Below are 17,152 nucleotides of genomic sequence, written 5' to 3' on the forward strand. Positions count from 1 at the left end.
TATTTGAGATCTTTGAACGTCTAAGCAAGCTCCAGAATCTGGTGGTCAACGAGGTATCTTGGCTTTACTCCGTGGTCTTCTACGGCTCTTGTCTGCTAGTGGTCTATTTAGGTACAGCCACCAGACGCACTTCCGATGCTCGTCTATTGCTTTATTGTGTCCTCTCGCTAAATTTCCTAATGGATCGGCTTGTGTGTAACCTCAGTCTCCAAGATGGAAGTGAACCAGTTGGCGATATTGAAGACCTCCCGGAGACTATTTACTTCCGGATTTGGTTAATGCGGAAACTGGTTGTCTTCCTTTGCGTTTGCCTCACAGGATACGTGGCTGTTAACTACGTGGACTACAATGTAGTGAACAACAAAATATTGGAAGATATCCGGAAACAGAACGCCGACTTAAAGCTTAATATGGAAACTATTCATGTGGCTAATCGATATTCGAAACCACCTCAACCCAAGGATGTGCTCGATGGAAACGGACCATTGTTGGAAGATCCATTTACGGGAAATTTCACGGATCCCGGAAATTGGGCCGATCGAAGCGAGAACGACGATGACAGTAACTGTGAGGACGAGGACGATGATGATGATGATACCATGAGCTTCAATTCGACACAAACCGATCAGACCTGGTTTGGGAGATCGGACTTCCATCCCGATCTAAGTGAAGTGTCATCTTGTGAAGATGATGAGGCTGGGCTTGAATTGGGGCTTAGTCTTTTATCCAATATATCATCACATGTGCCAGATAGGTCTCCTCAATGCATACCTAAGGCACCGCCCCGAAGCTCCCAAAGCTCTCGAAGTCGAAGCGTGACTCCATCACCTTCCTTGAACGAAACCACGCACTCATACAATCTACGGAATCGTAGTACTATGTCACGGAAGTCTGATCTGAGGCCGGAATATGCATTTGAAACCGACATGGCCTTTGGCAAAACCATCACACAAATGGCGAACATCACTAAGGTATGACAAATGGATTATCTGGAGAAGTGAATTGATTATTTTTCCCTTTTTCGATAACGAGTTCATTTATTTTTCAGCGCAACTCTGCTAAGATTAAAATGGCCTTGAAGAAATCAAAGGCCAACCAATCAACTCGAGGTCCGGGATTTTACTCATCAGATGACAACTGTCTTGACCCCTAGTTAATTTACCATTAATGCAATGACAAATGTGATTCACCTAATAAAGCTGTGACGTGAAATGCTCAGTATCAGAAGATAGTGAAGTAATGTAAAAGGAATCGAAACCTCAACATCTCCCACTAGAATTGCCACTGTTCACACCGGCCTCACTTACTACTGTCCGAGCAATGAGATAAAAAATGACATGAAATTAACTCCGTGTAATTCTCCCTTTTTCGAGGAAATAGAACCGTTATTCTCAAACTCACACAAAGGGCATTTCCAACCCAACCCCCAAAAACATTGATTCCTAGCCTTTTTCAACCCCTAAAGATAAAGAGGAGCTCTATTTTACGTAGTTAACACTTTACTGTTATGTTGGCCAGTCTTTCCAAAAACCTTCCCTGAAGGCAACGTTGTGGAAAAGACATGTAGTGTGTAGAAACTTTAAGTAGCGCCCAGCCAAGATGTTAGGTTTGATACAAATGCTGTTTTTTCGGACTACTTCCACGCAGCTTAACTAATTTTCAGGGGAGGAATACCCATTAACCCACTTTCCTGTTCATAGGAGTGGATCATGCTGCACACTGTACCCAGAACTCAACATTTGTGACAAAAAGGCTTCGACACTAATTACTATTAGCTATTTGTGGCCTTGAAATCGCATTTTGCTGACATTTTGGTGTCAAATCTTATTCATGTGAAGGTAGTGACTCGGAAAAAAATGAGGTAGATTCAATAGCGTACCTTTAACAATAAACACCAACCCATCTGTTTGAAAACGAACGGTGATAGTTCAAGGAAAGTTTTCGCCTACCCATTGGTCACCCTGTCGAGATGTTGCCGACAAATATCTGTCGAATTTCATCCTTCTTCGTTCCCCGCCAAAAGCATTCTTTTGTAGTGATGCATTTGATTTAAGCAAGCAATCCAGCAATCCATTTTTGATCATCGTTAAATTGTTGCTACCTTTGTCTGCGGGCTTTCTTCATCACGATGAGTCAAGATAGACCAGATTACCTCGGCCCCACGGTCCCTGTGACCTTGATGACCCTCTTCACCCGGCCCGTGGTTCTGCCTTGTGCCTTCGCTATGAGCGCCAGTCCCACCCGCGCTCTCGTTCGAAATCTGATTCAAAAACATGGAGGAACGCTCTATGACCCGAGAATGTCAGACCAAGCTGATCATCGCATTCGTCTGAGCGAGCCGGGCAAGTTGGTTTTGGGTCAGGACACGGATATCTTTGATCATAGATTCATCAAGGCTTGTGTCGATGCCGGCCGCATTTTGCCCAATATGAGCGACTTTCGTATGAACCAGCCCTCCTTTTTCGAGGACTACGACCCGCTAGACATTCTTATGGGCCGTTCAAAGTGGAGCGATCTCGTGCGGGCGCCCAATCCTGGGTCAGATCAAGGTGAAGAGGGTCGTAATGACCGGTCTTTTCTCAGGGAAATGGAACAAAAGCGATCGGAAATACACAACCATGGCGGAAGACAGACCTACACACGTCAAGATCAACAAGCCATCTTGGATTACATTAAGCTGCAAAAGCGATATTCTAACGTAAAGGGTCGACAATTATGGGTCCAAATGGAGATCGACCGGGTGTGTGGTGGTCATCATTCGTGGCAATCCATGAAGGAGCATTTCAGAAAGCAAATCATGCCCCAAATCCAGAACTTCCAATTGAAGCAATCTCAAATTATTCGATTTCGGCGAGCCATGGATGGAGATGTTGTTAACGATGACGAAAGCGAAGAACTAGAGGATGAACCGGATCAAGACCCGGACAAAGAGCAAAACCAGAATGAGAATCAAGTGACCGTGACTGAAATAAGTCAGACTAAGAACCAGTTCACCCACGAAGAAGAGCAATTCATGGTTTATTACATTGTTAAAAACAAAAAGTACTCTCAATTGAAGAGAGATTCGTTGTGGCGTGAGATGAAAAAAGCCAACTTGTGTTGGAACTCTCATGCCTGGCGTGCAATGAAACGACATTTTCTGGAGGAAATCGTTCCCCGGATAGAAATATATGATTTAGCTTCCCCTCAAATTGCCCGATTTCGCCGTGCCAAACAACGCGATTGGGTCATCGGTAGCGAAGACGAAGAGACAGAAGAGACTAGAAACGAATCAGTACAACCTGAAGGCGGCATCCGACCACCTGATATTGAGCAAGCACATCCTGAAAGAGACGCCCGAGAATCCGACGAAACCGAGTCCGCGGATAGCTCAAAGGCAAAAAGCAAAATGAGACCCAGGCAGACGCAGAATTCCGAAGGTCAAACCACGATGCAGTCCATCAATGTTGCTTGTGGGTCGGCTGGCACCACCAAAAACCAAGAAGTCTCCTTATCCCAACGGAAGTCCCAAGAAAATGCCAACCACAATACCCGATCCAAGGGCAAAAGGCAGAAGCTTTTCGATAATAAAACGCCGACTTTTGATGAGTTTGAAAGTGGCGTCATCCTCGCTGGCACGACAAATCCGCGCAGGTCCTCGCCAGTCAAATCTAGTTCTGGCTTGTCAAAGTCCGTTTCGCGCCAATCAGCCAGAATTTCTACCGCGAGAGGTAATGTTGATCCTCAATCGTCAGTGTCCAGCCATGGATCAAGCAATAGTTACACCAAAGAAGAAGACCAAAAGTTGATAGACTTCGTAGCTAATCATGGGTTGTACGATCGGCGAAATGGACGAAGCATATGGGTAGCCTTGGAAAGACGAGATCTTTTGCCCGGCCGAACCTGGCAATCTATGAAAACTCGCTACATAAAGTACATCGAGCCAAAATATAAGCGGGCAGATCTAAAGAAAGCGGATCCCAAGAAAGTCAATCTGGACGAATCGAGGGCAATCCAAAATCAAGCTGGCCACTTTTTTACGCGGAATGAAGACCAGAAAATCATCGATTTTATTGTTGAAAATCGACGATTTGGAGAAGTGGGCGGCAATACGTTGTGGAAATTGATGGAAGCAAGAAACATTTTACCGGACCGGACCAGCCAATCTATGAAGGAAAGGTTTCGGAAGAGAATTATGCCTAATTTGCATCTTTTCGACATTGAACCAGCCGACCGTCTCCGGTTTGGGAAATAAAACCTGTCTATTTCCAGAAAAAGTTGCTCAACAACGAACGTGCATGCAATTGGACCGGTAAAAAGTGCTAAACAATAAAATATTTTTCAAGCAGGTTGGCTTCTGCTCTGCCCGGCAACTCTGACGACCTCAATTCGACGTCATTTCCTTGGCCCTAGACTTGGCCAAAACTTGTGCGTCCGTTTCATCTTTCGTTTGTTGGTTTATTCTTTTCCGTGAGTTCGCGGGCAAGTGACTACGAACCAATGAACGGACGGGTAGACGAAGAGACAGAGAGATGGATGGATGGATTCCTTCCTCTCTTTCCCTTCACTCCTCGGTTCCACCCGTACTCTGTTATTCCAAAGCAGATTGTGTAAGAGAAAGTTGGAGAGCCTTCAAGGCCACGGCCCTGCAAGCTAGAAGGGCGAGGGATTTTCTTCACGATCGAGATGGAACTGACGGCTCGCTCGCTGGATGGAACAAGAACGAGCTACGAAGGAAGGCCTCTCTCCTTCTTTCACAGCTCACGAACTAGTCGTACCTCTCTGGCCTCCTTTTGGCTGTTTCTCTCTCTCTCTCTTTCTCGCTCTTTTCTTCGGATCGATACTGCAATTCAAGCACTTCCTTCACTACTCTTTCACTGAGGGAGAAAGGAATCTGGATTCTGGTAGAATTTTTGGAAAATATTACAAACTCAGTGGAAACCTGATCGGACTAAACGGGTAGAAAACGGCTCAGAAGAATCTTGTAAGTGGATCATTTACCAAGGTGAAAACAGGGAACAGGGTCCGCAAATCGATTGACCTCCATTTTTTTCATTCATCCATTCAGGATCGCACGCACGCTCGCTCGTGGATAAAATACAGCGTCCTCATTCGTTTTCTAAAATGGACCTCACTCCCATCTTTAGCTAATTTGTGCTATTCATCGAGACCTTAACGCTTCTCCCTGCTGCAATATGTCATCGTTGTTCGTCGGTCGGAGGGACATGTTATTGAAATGAATTCTTCAAGAGTTTGTTGAGGATGCCTCGCCAGAAATTTTGCTCTGTTCCCGGTTGCTTGTCCACCACTGAACTGATCAAAAAAGAACAAGAGACGTTTCTGGCCGAATTTTGTACTCGCTGCGAGATCGTTCGACCTTGCCGTTGTCCAGCTCCAGACATCTTCACCACGCGCAAAGAGACTCGATCCAAATTCGCTTCTTGGTGCGGAGCCATCGGGCTCAAAGATCCCGGGTACTATATCAACGTTTGTTACAAACATTTCTCATTGGGTTGTCCGTCGCGAAATTGTCCTAATCCGGATGTGGTGGTCCCAGTGTGGGAGAAGCATATTCGCGATCGCATGAATAACAACCATTTGTCGTCGTCGCACAACTTGAAAGCCCCCTTGAAACGAGCTCACAACTCGGGGACGTCATCACCCTCGCCGTCACCATCACCCACTGCCAAACTGAAATCCACCAAATTGACCCCGTCATCGCCTGATACAATCAACGTTGACGTGGTGGCCACGAAAAGTGCGGCTCCAATCTTTAAGACTAACTCCACGCCCATCGTCGAAGTGAAGAGCTCAAGCAAATCCAGCATGACTCCCGTGCAGAACTTAATCCAATTGCCGTCTGTACCCATCCTCCGACCCATCACAGGTGGACCTCGTCCCACAATCGTGCGGTCTGGATCCACAGGGAGCACGCATTCCTCAACGGCATCAAGCCCTGAGCAAGAGAATGGCAATTCCAGCGATGGGAGTGTCTACACCTATTCAACTGGACGCTCCTCGGAGGCAGTTGGACCTTTGAATCGCGTGCTTCCTCCCAATATTCGACACTTACTCTCATCTCTTTTACAAAAAGAAACATCGCACTCCGCGATGATATGTCAGACCTCCATTAATGCGACGAGCTCTGCTTCGTTGACTCGGCTTACTCTTCCGGTGACTTCTATGAAGGCCGAGCCAATGGACATTAGTCTCAATAACAACCATAGCCCGGTAACCCCAATCTCTACCAACATGCTCTCTTTAAAGCCCCTTCCCCTAAACACTTTGATATCCAGTAAGACTCCCCCGTCGATGGTAGCCACATCCAAACTCCCGACGATGACCCAAATCAAGGTTGTACTTCCTCAAACCCCACTCCCGATTTCTTCTGTGCGAGATGAGCCTGACAAGTTCAACACACCCCTTCCGAATCTTGTGACGAAGATCGCCACTCCGTCGGCCTTGCCACCCATTGTAAACAGGACCATTAAGCGAGAAATGAAATCTCCTCTTCCCGAAGTCAAAGCTCAACAACAAAACACAATGCGGACCGCTCATCCTCCCCCGGCTCCCGCCTCAACCTCTGCTCCTACTTCATCTCCAACTCCGGCTCCAAAACCGACTCGTACTCCAGCTCCTCCTCTTCCTCCTCCTGCACCAGCACCAACCCATACTCCGATTTCTCATGGCATATCTCTTGATCTCAATACTTTGGATTACGAAGATGAGTTGGATTTCATGGAGATCCCTTTCGACCCGGAAACCTACCCAATCAAGACTGAGATCGACATCGAAGAGAACGCACTTCTGGACCAAAGTGAAGACCCGTGTCTGAATGAAGGGCATAATCTAGCTTCTTCCACCATGGTCACGGTCATTTCCTCTCCGTTCTCCGATGATCTGGATTTGGTGAACAAATGGTTGGACATATGCGAGGATGAACGAAACAAGTCTTGAGACTGCGCCCCCCTTCCGATCACACGCCAAATCAGAACTTAATCAATGAACCACTAAGGAGAGTGAGGAAGAACTAGTTCAATTTTTTTCGACCCAAAAATAGGCATGCAACTTTTTCATGATCTCCGTCATTGATGTCGTCGTCATTGTGCTCCTTTAAATGGATTCAAAGAAGCGAAATATGCTCAAAGTGAAATTTAGTCCTCGGTGTCTAAAAAAAAACGTAGTTACCCATGCAAATTTGACAAACATCCATCACTTTACAAATTGGAGTTTGTATGGCGCCCAGGAAACAAACGGGATACTCGTTGATCCAATTGTTGTGATAGTTGAAATATTAATTGGAATCTATATCTATAACATATATATATACTCACGTGTTCTACTGACAATAAATTCTCTACACTGGTACCTCTGTATGGAGCACAAAAATCACAGTGATGTTTTCAGTCGAAGTCAATGCTTTCAAGCTCGTTTCCACAGAATTCAGGAGAAAATATTTAACGAACAACGTCAAACCCGATCTGGAGGGAGCAAATTCCTGTCATTTCAATTCTGCACCTTCTTTCCCTCATCTAAATGAGTACATATGACATTGAGTACTTGAAGCGCAGCAATGGGAAGCTTGGTGCCGGGACCAAAAATGGCACTGGCCCCTGATTTGAAAAGAAACTCGTAATCTTGCGGAGGAATCACGCCGCCACAAATCACGATAATGTCCGGTCGGTTCATTTTGGCCAGGCATTTCACTAAATCCGGAACCAAGGCACGATGACCGGCAGCCAATGAGCTCACGCCAATCACGTGTACATCGCTGTCAATAGCTTGTTGGGCAACTTCCTCGGGAGTTTGAAACAAAGGCCCCACATCCACGTCAAAGCCTAAATCAGAAAAACCAGTGGCTATCACTTTTGCCCCACGATCATGTCCATCTTGGCCCATTTTGGCCACGAGAATTCTCGGGCGCCGACCCTCATCCTGAACGAACTCATCGATCTTGTTGGTAACGGCCTGGATCTCCTCGGCTTCTCCATATTCCGTTCGGTAGGCCCCAGATACCAAACGATCATTGGCGACATGACGCCCATACTCCTTTTCCATTGCCTGAGTGATCTCTCCAACTGTGCAACGAGCACGGGCACAATGTATGGCCAACTCAAGCAGATTTCCCTCCTTTTCCTTGGCTGCTACCTCACGAAGAGCCTCCAAACAATCTTGGGCTTTTTGGTTGTCGCGAGACGATCTGATTTTGTCCAAGCGGGCAATTTGACTGGCCCTCACTTCTTCATTGTCAATGGATAGAACTTCAAAATCGTCCTGTTTGTCCAAGACGTACTTGTTTACTCCAACTAAGACTTCCTTTCCACTATCGATATTGGCTTGCCGCTTGGCCGCACATTCCTCGATTTTTAACTTGGGCCAACCAGAGGCCACTGCCTTGGCCATGCCTCCCATGCCTTCCACCTCATCAATAATCTTCCTGGCTTCATCATAGACCTCCTGAGTGAGTGATTCGATCATGTATGATCCGGCCCAAGGGTCGATTACTTTAGTGATTCCCGTTTCTTCCTGAAGAATCAGTTGCGTGTTCCTCGCGAGTCGAGCAGAAAACACCGAGGGCAAAGCTAAAGCTTCATCGAAAGAGTTGGTATGCAACGATTGAGTCCCACCAAATACGGCAGCCATGCCTTCGATGCAAGTACGCATGATATTGTTGTAAGGATCTTGCTCCGTGAGTGACCATCCCGAGGTCTGACTATGAGTCCTCAGCATGGTGGACTTCGGGTTCTTGGGGTTGAAGTTCTCTTGCACCAGATGAGCCCATAGTCTCCGGGCAGCCCGGAATTTGGCTATTTCCATGTAAAAGTTCATTCCCACTCCCCAAAAGAACGAGAGGCGAGGGGCAAACGAGTCAATATCTAACCCGGCTTCAATGCCAGTGCGACAATATTCAATCCCATCGGCAATCGTGAAAGCCATTTCCAACGTGGCATTAGCGCCAGCTTCTTGGATATGGTAACCCGATATGGAAATGCTATTGAACTTGGGCATGTGCTTGGACGTGTAAGCAAAAATGTCACCGATGATCCTCATACTGGGCTCGGGTGGGTAAATATACGTGTTTCTCACCATGAATTCTTTGAGAATATCGTTCTGGATAGTGCCCGAAAGCAACTCCTGCTTGACACCTTGTTCTTCGGCAGCCGTGATGAACTAGAAAAAGGGCATAGAAAAATCTCCTGTGAGTGCGCAATATGTTCGTCGTCATTTCCCTTTCAATTCAACCTACCATGGCCATAACAGGAATGACCGCTCCATTCATGGTCATCGAGACTGACATCTTATCCAAAGGAATGTCATCAAAGAGAATCTTCATGTCTTCGATGGAATCAATGGCCACGCCCGCCATTCCCACATCCCCTCGAACTCGATCGTTATCCGAGTCATACCTGGGATCGCAAGTTCACAATGCCGCTGGTTAGCATTTACTATTCTGTTTGAGGCAATGAATGGACCCTTCCCTTAAGCCTAATGAGCTACCTACCCACAATGTGTGGCCAAATCAAAGGCCACACTCAGTCCCTGTTGTCCAGCCTTGATATTGGCTTTGTAGAAAGCATTGCTCTTCTCGACGGTGGAGAATCCGGCATATTGTCGAATGGTCCAAGGCCTCTGGGCATACATGGTGGGGTAGGGGCCTCGCGTGTACGGATATTCGCCGGGCAGCTCATCCAACGGAATGGACGCCACATCTTGAGCCGTGTACAGGGGCTTGACGGCAATGCCTTCGGCCGTGTGCCATACCAGAGACGATGGGTCTTTGCCTTTCATTTGCTTTTGGGCCATAGTCTTCCATTTGGGATCCAAGTCCACTTCGCTCGACTGGGACGACATGGAGGCAAGGGCGGTCCATCCGCCTCCACGGCCAAGGGAGAAGAGAGCCTCGCCATGATAGGCTTGTCCCAAGAGGCGATGTGATCCACGGAGTCGCAACATTGACCTTAATTATGTAATTCTGTTATGGCGAAGTTAGATGTCCAAGGGCAACCAAAACAAGACAAATGACGTCATGGAACCTCAAAACTCGTTTCAGTCCTCATCTCCGATATACGTACACGTTACCGCTCCTAAGGTTGAGTGGGCGATATAGACGAGTGTTCCGCGGAAATATGAACAACCTATTTAGACTTCCTTTTGGTTTCGTCGGCTCTTTTGCTCGTGACCTTCATGAAACCACAGATTTTCGAAAAACGAAAAGGGCAATTGATTTACCAGTTATCACGGTCATTGTCATCCCAGCTCGTTGCTGCTGGATTTGACTCGTCCTGTTGCTTTATCGACTTGTAATAGAATTAGTGACATCAGTGCTGGATCTCTCAATTCCCAATAGGGCTAGTCAACTAAACGCGTTCATGGACAACTGACGTCATTCCATGGAGTAAAATCAAAGACAACATGCCCAGCCAAACCCCACTGTGCATGCATTGGATTTTGACATTTTTTCCATTTTAACAAGCTTGTCTAAGCAATTAGCATTGTTGTATTGAGCCAATTTGATAGTGCGTTCACTGATTAACACCAAATATGCTCATTTAGGAGGGTTTTGTAACACAAACTCGCTCAAAATCACTCAATTATTGAAAATTCAATGGGCGAATGGTGCGAGTTGACTGTGATGTGTGTCTTAGTTCTCCCTCCTCAAAATGCCCAAAATCAGGGGTGCCGTACCACATTTTTCCTTGAATTTCCTTTACTTGACATCCCTATGCGTGTGAAAGAGATCGATGGAAGCTCTCGGTCTGGTGATGCTCATTTTGAGTAACCCATAAATGCTCTTCTTATTTAATGGGCATTGAAGACATCCATCTTAACGAGAATATTGAGCCACCCAAGCTCGATCAAAACAGAATTCTCAATACTCAGACTCTAGAAATATGCTGTTTTCCGCTATTTATTTGCATGTTTTAAGTGGGTCGACATTTTCTATCCAGACTGACAGAGTAAAAATGAGCTCTTGGCGTGGATATGGTCACGCCACGGTATGAGGCTGCCGCAGGCCTATAGGATATCATTCAGCCTAAGCCATTCCCGCCTAAAGATCAGACATGCCGATAGCCAACTACAAACACTATCAATTGAAGCCTACCTCCTCGTCCTCTTTTGCATTTAGATCACGTTATTGGCAACTATCATTCTTCTGCATTTTATCTTCAATGCAGAAGATTCCATCTTGAGCTCCAAAACGTCGGGACTAACATTTCTCATGTTTGCATACTTCTGCGTCAGCCAAAGTCTTTGGCCACCCTGAGTATTTCCTTTCAGCTGCCTTGTTCTCTTTCTTCTGCCGGCTGCCGTTCGCACCGTGGCCAAGGTTGGGTCAACCCTTGGCTCGTTCGTTGCCTTCGTCGCTTCCCTTCCTTCGTCGGTGTGTCGCCTTCGTCCCTGCACGATCATCAGAGTCGTCCATGATTCCGTTGCGTGGCTTGAAAAGACCCCAATCCGAGGAAGAATCGTGGAAAATCTTGTCCACCCCAAAGGTAAGTGATTGTCCCGAGTTTATAGGTGCTCTAAAACCCCGAAGACTCGAGAGAAATTCTAGAATTGAGTCAGGTTCTTTGGTAGTGCCTCAACATGGCGTAACTGTGAGAGTCATTGTTGATGAAGAATGAAAGAATGATTCATCATGGTATGCGCTTACTTATTTTGTCTCTGCAGCTTGCGTTTCTTCACTGATGTGTCGCCATGTTGATTAAGGTGAAAACCTTGACTGGTAAAGAGATTGAGATCGACATCGAGCCCACTGACAAGGTTGAACGATACAAGGAGCGTGTTGAAGAGAAAGAAGGCATCCCTCCCCCACAACAGCGACTCATTTTCTCCGGTAAGCAGATGAACGACGAAAAGACGGCGGCTGATTACAAAGTCCAAGGCGGTTCCGTACTTCATCTGGTTTTGGCTCTTCGAGGCGGAAGAACAGCTATGTGCTGATCCGAGGATGTCGTATCAGTTGTACCGCAACACCACACTAGGACACACCCTTCAAGAAGCTCTGGACGAATTGATGCAATTGCAGCTCCTCTCGCCAATCTCGCTTTGCAAGTTCTCGTTCAGTTTGATCGATCCATTAATACAGCATTGAGTACACGTGTCAAGAACAAGCTCAATTTTAAAGCGGAAAAACTCAACACATATCGCTTTTGTGACAACGTTTGGACTTTTATGCTAAACGACGTGGAATTCCGAGAAGTATCCGAACTGGCCAAAATCGACCGTGTTAAGATTGTTGCTTGCGACGCTAAGGCTTCTAACGTAACAGCTGGAAACCGTCACGACGATTGAGGAGAAACTTTTGTTTTTGTGTTTAGGCTCTTTTTTTTTAATCAATCCATTGGATAAAGACTTCCTAGTGTTTATTCCTCCTACCCTTTCACGATGCCGAAGATAAAGGGAAAAGGAGGCAAAAATCGCCGCCGTGGAAAGAACGAAAAATGAGGGGCTCAAGCGTGAGTCTGTGTTCCGAGAAGACGGTCAAGAATACGCCCAAGTGACTAAAATGTTGGGCAATGGTCCGCCTTGAGGCCATGTGCTTCGACGGAGTCAAGCGATTGTGCCACATTCGAGGCAGCTGCGCAAGAAGGTCTGGATCAATCAATCCGATATCGTTCTGGTGGGACTTCGAGACTACCAGGACGCTAAGGCCGACGTCATTCTGAAGTACTACCGCCGATGAAGCCAGGAATTTGAAGTCCTACGGAGAATTCCCTGAACATGTCAAGATCAACGAAACCGTCACCTTTGGTGAGGAAGGCTACGATGACGAAATTGAATTCGACGATGTGGATTCCAGTGAAGAAGAAAATGACATTGGAGGAATTGATGATATATAAACGAGGAACTTTGAAACATGATTTACCACAAAATTTTATTCTTGTTCATTAACTCATTAATGAAGCTAGTAATGGTTTGTTGTTAAGATCCATAACGTAACGATAGGGGTTGCTTTGTCAATCAGCTGCATGGCTTTGTTGATACGGAGTCAGATTACAGCTATCGCTCTGCCTGCCATCTGATAGGTGTCCCAATTAGAGGATGTTCCCGCCCAGTCATCAGAGCCGACTTCAAATATTACCTCACCCTCGGGAATGACCGCGGTTCGCCCATACAAGTTGTTACGGCAGCAATTCATGCTATAATTTAAACACTACAAAGAAGCTTGGACGAGGCTGGTCCGTGATCGAACCAAGGGCTTCAATTGAAAAGCTAGTCGGACATTTCGGCGAGCGCTGGTACCAACAAACAAACTTGCTTGCCAGTGGCAGTGATGCAAAGTTGGCGTTTCAAACTGGTTTTTAACGAAGCTGACCTTTCCTCAAATAGCCATATGAAATAAGGGTCATGTTCACAAAAACGTGCTTGAAGCCCCAAACTTGCATCACTGACACTGGTACCAGCAAACAAACGACCTCCACTGCAGGCTGCCAGAGCTTGCCTAAACGTCCCCATACAATATATTATAGCAGCAAAACCGTTGCAAATTCAACTCGCCCTGTGATTTTCCTCACCTTTGGCAAAATGTCTGTTGGTACATGAACAATTTCCCTCCAAAACATTCACGGTTCAATGGCTATTAACATCAGACCCTTCCTTCAAACTGCCCCTTTTTAAGATTATTCAATTTCGACAGTAGTAGGCATCATTGAGCCAGATGTTAACATCTTTCATTACTAATCCGTTCCTTTAATAACTAAGCTCCGTTATCATTCACATGTTACTTTCGAATCTGAAAAACGTAAAGCTAACCAATTATCATTGGTTAAGCTTTACTCCATATGAACTTCAAAAGCATCAAATATGTTGAAACCCCTTTGTGTTCTCAATTAATAATAATCTTTATTGCGACTCTCGGTTATGTGAAGTAAACGAAATTCAAGGAAAGGGTAGTGCGGCACCCTGATTTTAGGCAATGAGGGAAGAATTAAGACCATAGAAAACCATAACTAGAATGCTTAAGTTCAACAGGAGCTATACCGGCATGAGCATGTTTCAGGTCAGCTGACGCTGGTGGAAAAGGACAAAGATATTTCGTTAAATCTCGCTTCAGGCAAGTTGAATTATGATCATGAAACGTTGTTATTCCTCTTCAATCTTAATTCTTTTGAATCTTAAAATTATACAGGATAGAATGTTTTTTAGGGCATAATACACGTAACATGTCAAAAAAAGATTTGGACATTAGTAGAGAAAATCATGTACTCCCCATTGATTGCCCTTGTTTAGCAACGCATCTCGAAAATCTGGAAAGTGTAACAAAATGTATCTGAAATTGCAACGCAATGATGAAGGCATTCGGAATTTCGTTTCAATTCTCCCAACAATGTGCTTGAATGTGGGCGACATGATTGCGCCTATATGTAAACAGGTAACTCAGACACCTCTGGAGGTCATCCTGAACCCAGGCTTGTTCCTTTCCGTTCAGTTAAGTGTTTCCACACATGGATAAAAACTTTAACTTGAGCCCCATTTTAACCCCTTCAAACTTTCGTTCTTAAAAATGTGGTCGGACAACTTACTCAAACCCGTTTTATGAGCGCGCTGGGACGAGAGCAATTGCTTGACAAGGAGTTTTTTAGGGGTTTCTACTCTGAATTTGACGAGCCGTCCAACGATTCAAATTTGCACCATAGTTTTCCTAAGTAAGCCTTGACTACGAATGAAACTTTTTTTCCGACCAGCGACAGCTAGAACCAAAACCATGCGATTGCAGCGCCCTTGATCGAATCTATATATGAAGTTAATCTATGATTAAGACAAACATCAGTCAACCTGCACAGGCATTGACTGATTTGTCATTCATCTCAATTTGCCGGCTTGTTGAAGCAAAGAGTATCCTGATATTGAGGCAAGAGATTACTGATGGGATCAAATAGATAATCACGGGAGGTTGCGACTATCGCTACCAATTCATATTTTACAGGCATATGGCATCACTACGGAAGATCGGAAACCCGTTGTTAGTCACAACGAGTACCCTGATTTTTCTTCGATTAAACCAGGGTTGCTTTTTTGTCCAAAGCTAACCTTTTACCTTTATGATGGAAGGGGTGGTGCTTAGACTTTCCTAGCTTTCTGGCAGTCTTGATTTCGAAAATTATTTGATCCCATCACTACAAGATATTTGTGCATAGAGAACAACACTCAAATGAGACTTTTTTTTAGTTTTGTATCACAACTTACTTCCAGGGCATTAGTCGTTCCTCAATAACAGGAACGAATTACAGTTACAGTTACATTAGTCAAAAATAGTAATTTATTACATAACCATTACTCGAAAAAAATATAATAGCGTTACTCGTTACAATTACTTTTACTAAAATTTTAGATGACCAATATTTTATGGTTTACCCCCATCCAGACCATTCTTCTAAAAAGAAATGGAGTTTTTTGACTCAAACAGTCCTAATGCGTAACATTTGAAGATTTCTTGTCAACATTTTTCAATAATGAGCCTTGGCATTGAACCTTGGCATAATTGTTCAAAATGTATTGCATCATTATATTTGAGGAATCAAGATTGGGACCCTGGATGGGATAAAGATTGTTTAAGGTTTGAAACAATATGTCACAAAAATTCTTTTTTTTTTGGTTTGTTCACGGACTTTTCTAACCGCTACAAGGAATGTAATCCCCAGTACTATTAAAATGAAAGGAAAAAATTCGTCTATTTTACTACCTTTCAATCTTTTGTGATATTTGGTCTACCAACGAATTTGAATTGGCAGACCGAGCTAGTCTTGAATGTAGGGTTAATCTGGAATGCTATCTAAAAATTGGTCCAAGTCAGACTTGAAAGAAATTTACCGGATCAACCAGGCCTACGTATTCCCTACGAATATTAGAGGGAAGCAAATTAAACAATGAAGGAGCCCAAGAAAGAAGAGATGTGGACTTCATTGTTCGAACTAGCCTGGATTCTCGAGGGCTTGAAGGTGCTCTCAAAACGCACATTAAGCCTCTACGGTCACCAGAATTGACCCTAAATCCTTGGTGCGACAAAGCTCATGGATAATTTTGAAGACGTACACTTATCAGGTACCTTTCGTACCTTCTCTGAACGCTGTACCAGTCCCAACTTTTTTAGCCTCTCCCAATATGAGAGCTCTCTCAATCCTGTGATGTTCCTTGTGAAACATCTTTGACTTGTTCGACCTCTTTGCAAACCTATCTCCTCTCAACCAACAAACTAAAAACCACAGAGTAACTATCCTCGCAAAAAATTCAGGCGATAGTTGATCGCAAACATTCCTCAAGTTCAATCCTAAACCAACAACACATATAGATTAACCTCGAAATGCTCATATCAAAAGCTGCAATGGAAGGAATTGAAGTAGAATTCGTAGCATTTATTATCCCAGTCAATCTGAAAAGCGGAACAAGCTTGGGCCAGTTTGCAAGTGCTTGCAATGTTGATAGAAATGCTTCAACAAAACAATGCAGAGCTCGAACGCCTAGGACTATGCATTATAGGTTTAGTAAATAGATAAATTAATCATTATTCTGATTAATGATTAGATATACATGGCAAGGAGTTTAATCTTAAAAATGAAGAAATACGCCTTTTTGACAAATGAGTAACTTTTTTCTTTACATTTGTTATTTGCACCGTATTAGTTTGACCTCATTTAGCTATGAGAATAAACTCGGAAACTAACTGATTAATTTTGTTTGCTGACATCTTCACTTGTTTTTTATCGGTGTGTGCTAGGCTAAGTGTGCGTGCTGGTCATCGTGTCGTCTAATTATTCTGATGAACGTTGTCATTGTCCATATTAGATTGAGTCGATGTCTATGGGCGTAATTGAGATTGAGGTGTGATTGAGATTCAAAATGCGATTTTTACTTATAAGTTATAGATATGAGCCTGCATTACCGTAAAATTCATTTTTTTTCTTGATGTATATGCAAGACTAGAAGACCACAGTTTTGAGTTCAAAGAGCAAGAAGATCGTGAAAAACAATAATAAAGCAATTTGTTGCCCTGAAAAAACATCATATTAGTTGAATAAACAAACCCATAAGAAACTCTTCTTCACCTTTTAAAACTTATTTTAAGCTTTCGGAACTTATTTTGGCTGATTTTTATAACCTAAAAAACTATTTGGACAAAAATCATAAACTATTTTCCGATTCCTAACTAGGAAACATTTTTCCGGAATTT

At 44.3% G+C, this 17,152-nt stretch overlaps 4 protein-coding genes and 1 pseudogene across 4 annotated transcripts in view; 4 read left to right on the forward strand and 1 right to left on the reverse strand.

Moving 5' to 3' along the window:
* The window catches only part of LOC131887571 (uncharacterized), a 2,216-nt gene extending 995 nt beyond the window's left edge, over window positions 1-1,221 (forward strand). Inside the window, exons 3-4 of the mRNA XM_059236187.1 lie at window positions 26-971; window positions 1,049-1,221. Of these exons, the coding sequence (XP_059092170.1) occupies window positions 26-971; window positions 1,049-1,153 (1,051 nt within the window). The 3' untranslated portion in view covers window positions 1,154-1,221. The remainder of the gene's footprint in view (window positions 1-25; window positions 972-1,048) is intronic.
* Window positions 1,222-2,150: 929 nt separating this feature from the next.
* On the forward strand, window positions 2,151-6,545 carry LOC131887687 (uncharacterized; the record flags this gene model as incomplete). The annotated part of the gene is given in 2 exon segments (XM_059236333.1): window positions 2,151-4,963; window positions 5,048-6,545. A coding segment is annotated over 1 exon segment (2,084 nt), but the record flags the coding sequence as incomplete, so codon positions are not given.
* A 703-nt stretch (window positions 6,546-7,248) lies between these two features.
* Window positions 7,249-10,031, reverse strand: LOC131887685 (methylmalonyl-CoA mutase, mitochondrial-like). Its single transcript, XM_059236332.1, has 3 exons — window positions 9,482-10,031; window positions 9,227-9,386; window positions 7,249-9,150 (listed from the first exon to the last, which is right to left on the reverse strand). Exons 1-3 carry the CDS (start codon window positions 9,931-9,933, stop codon window positions 7,486-7,488), a joined length of 2,277 nt encoding a protein of 758 aa, XP_059092315.1. The 5' UTR covers window positions 9,934-10,031; the 3' UTR covers window positions 7,249-7,485.
* A 1,371-nt stretch (window positions 10,032-11,402) lies between these two features.
* Window positions 11,403-11,925, forward strand: LOC131889471 (NEDD8-like). Its single transcript, XM_059238577.1, has 2 exons — window positions 11,403-11,474; window positions 11,692-11,925. Exons 1-2 carry the CDS (start codon window positions 11,403-11,405, stop codon window positions 11,923-11,925), a joined length of 306 nt encoding a protein of 101 aa, XP_059094560.1.
* Window positions 11,926-12,224: 299 nt separating this feature from the next.
* LOC131888443 (eukaryotic translation initiation factor 1A, X-chromosomal-like) lies at window positions 12,225-12,862 on the forward strand (annotated as a pseudogene).
* Window positions 12,863-17,152: the final 4,290 nt, after the last annotated feature.

The sequence above is a fragment of the Tigriopus californicus genome, chromosome 10 (assembly GCF_007210705.1).
Source record: "Tigriopus californicus strain San Diego chromosome 10, Tcal_SD_v2.1, whole genome shotgun sequence".
Classification (NCBI taxonomy): domain Eukaryota; kingdom Metazoa; phylum Arthropoda; class Copepoda; order Harpacticoida; family Harpacticidae; genus Tigriopus; species Tigriopus californicus.

Coding starts and splice junctions, on each gene's coding strand:
- LOC131887685 (XM_059236332.1), bottom strand. CDS start 9,933: ATGTTGCGACTCCGTGGATCACATCGCCTCTTGGGACAAGCCTATCAT. Junction 9,387..9,481: donor GATTTGGCCACACATTGTGG/GTAGGTAGCTCA, acceptor TTGCGATCCCAG/GTATGACTCGGATAACGATC. Junction 9,151..9,226: donor TCATTCCTGTTATGGCCATG/GTAGGTTGAATT, acceptor CCCTTTTTCTAG/TTCATCACGGCTGCCGAAGA.
- LOC131889471 (XM_059238577.1), top strand. CDS start 11,403: ATGATTCCGTTGCGTGGCTTGAAAAGACCCCAATCCGAGGAAGAATCG. Junction 11,475..11,691: donor AAATCTTGTCCACCCCAAAG/GTAAGTGATTGT, acceptor ATGTTGATTAAG/GTGAAAACCTTGACTGGTAA.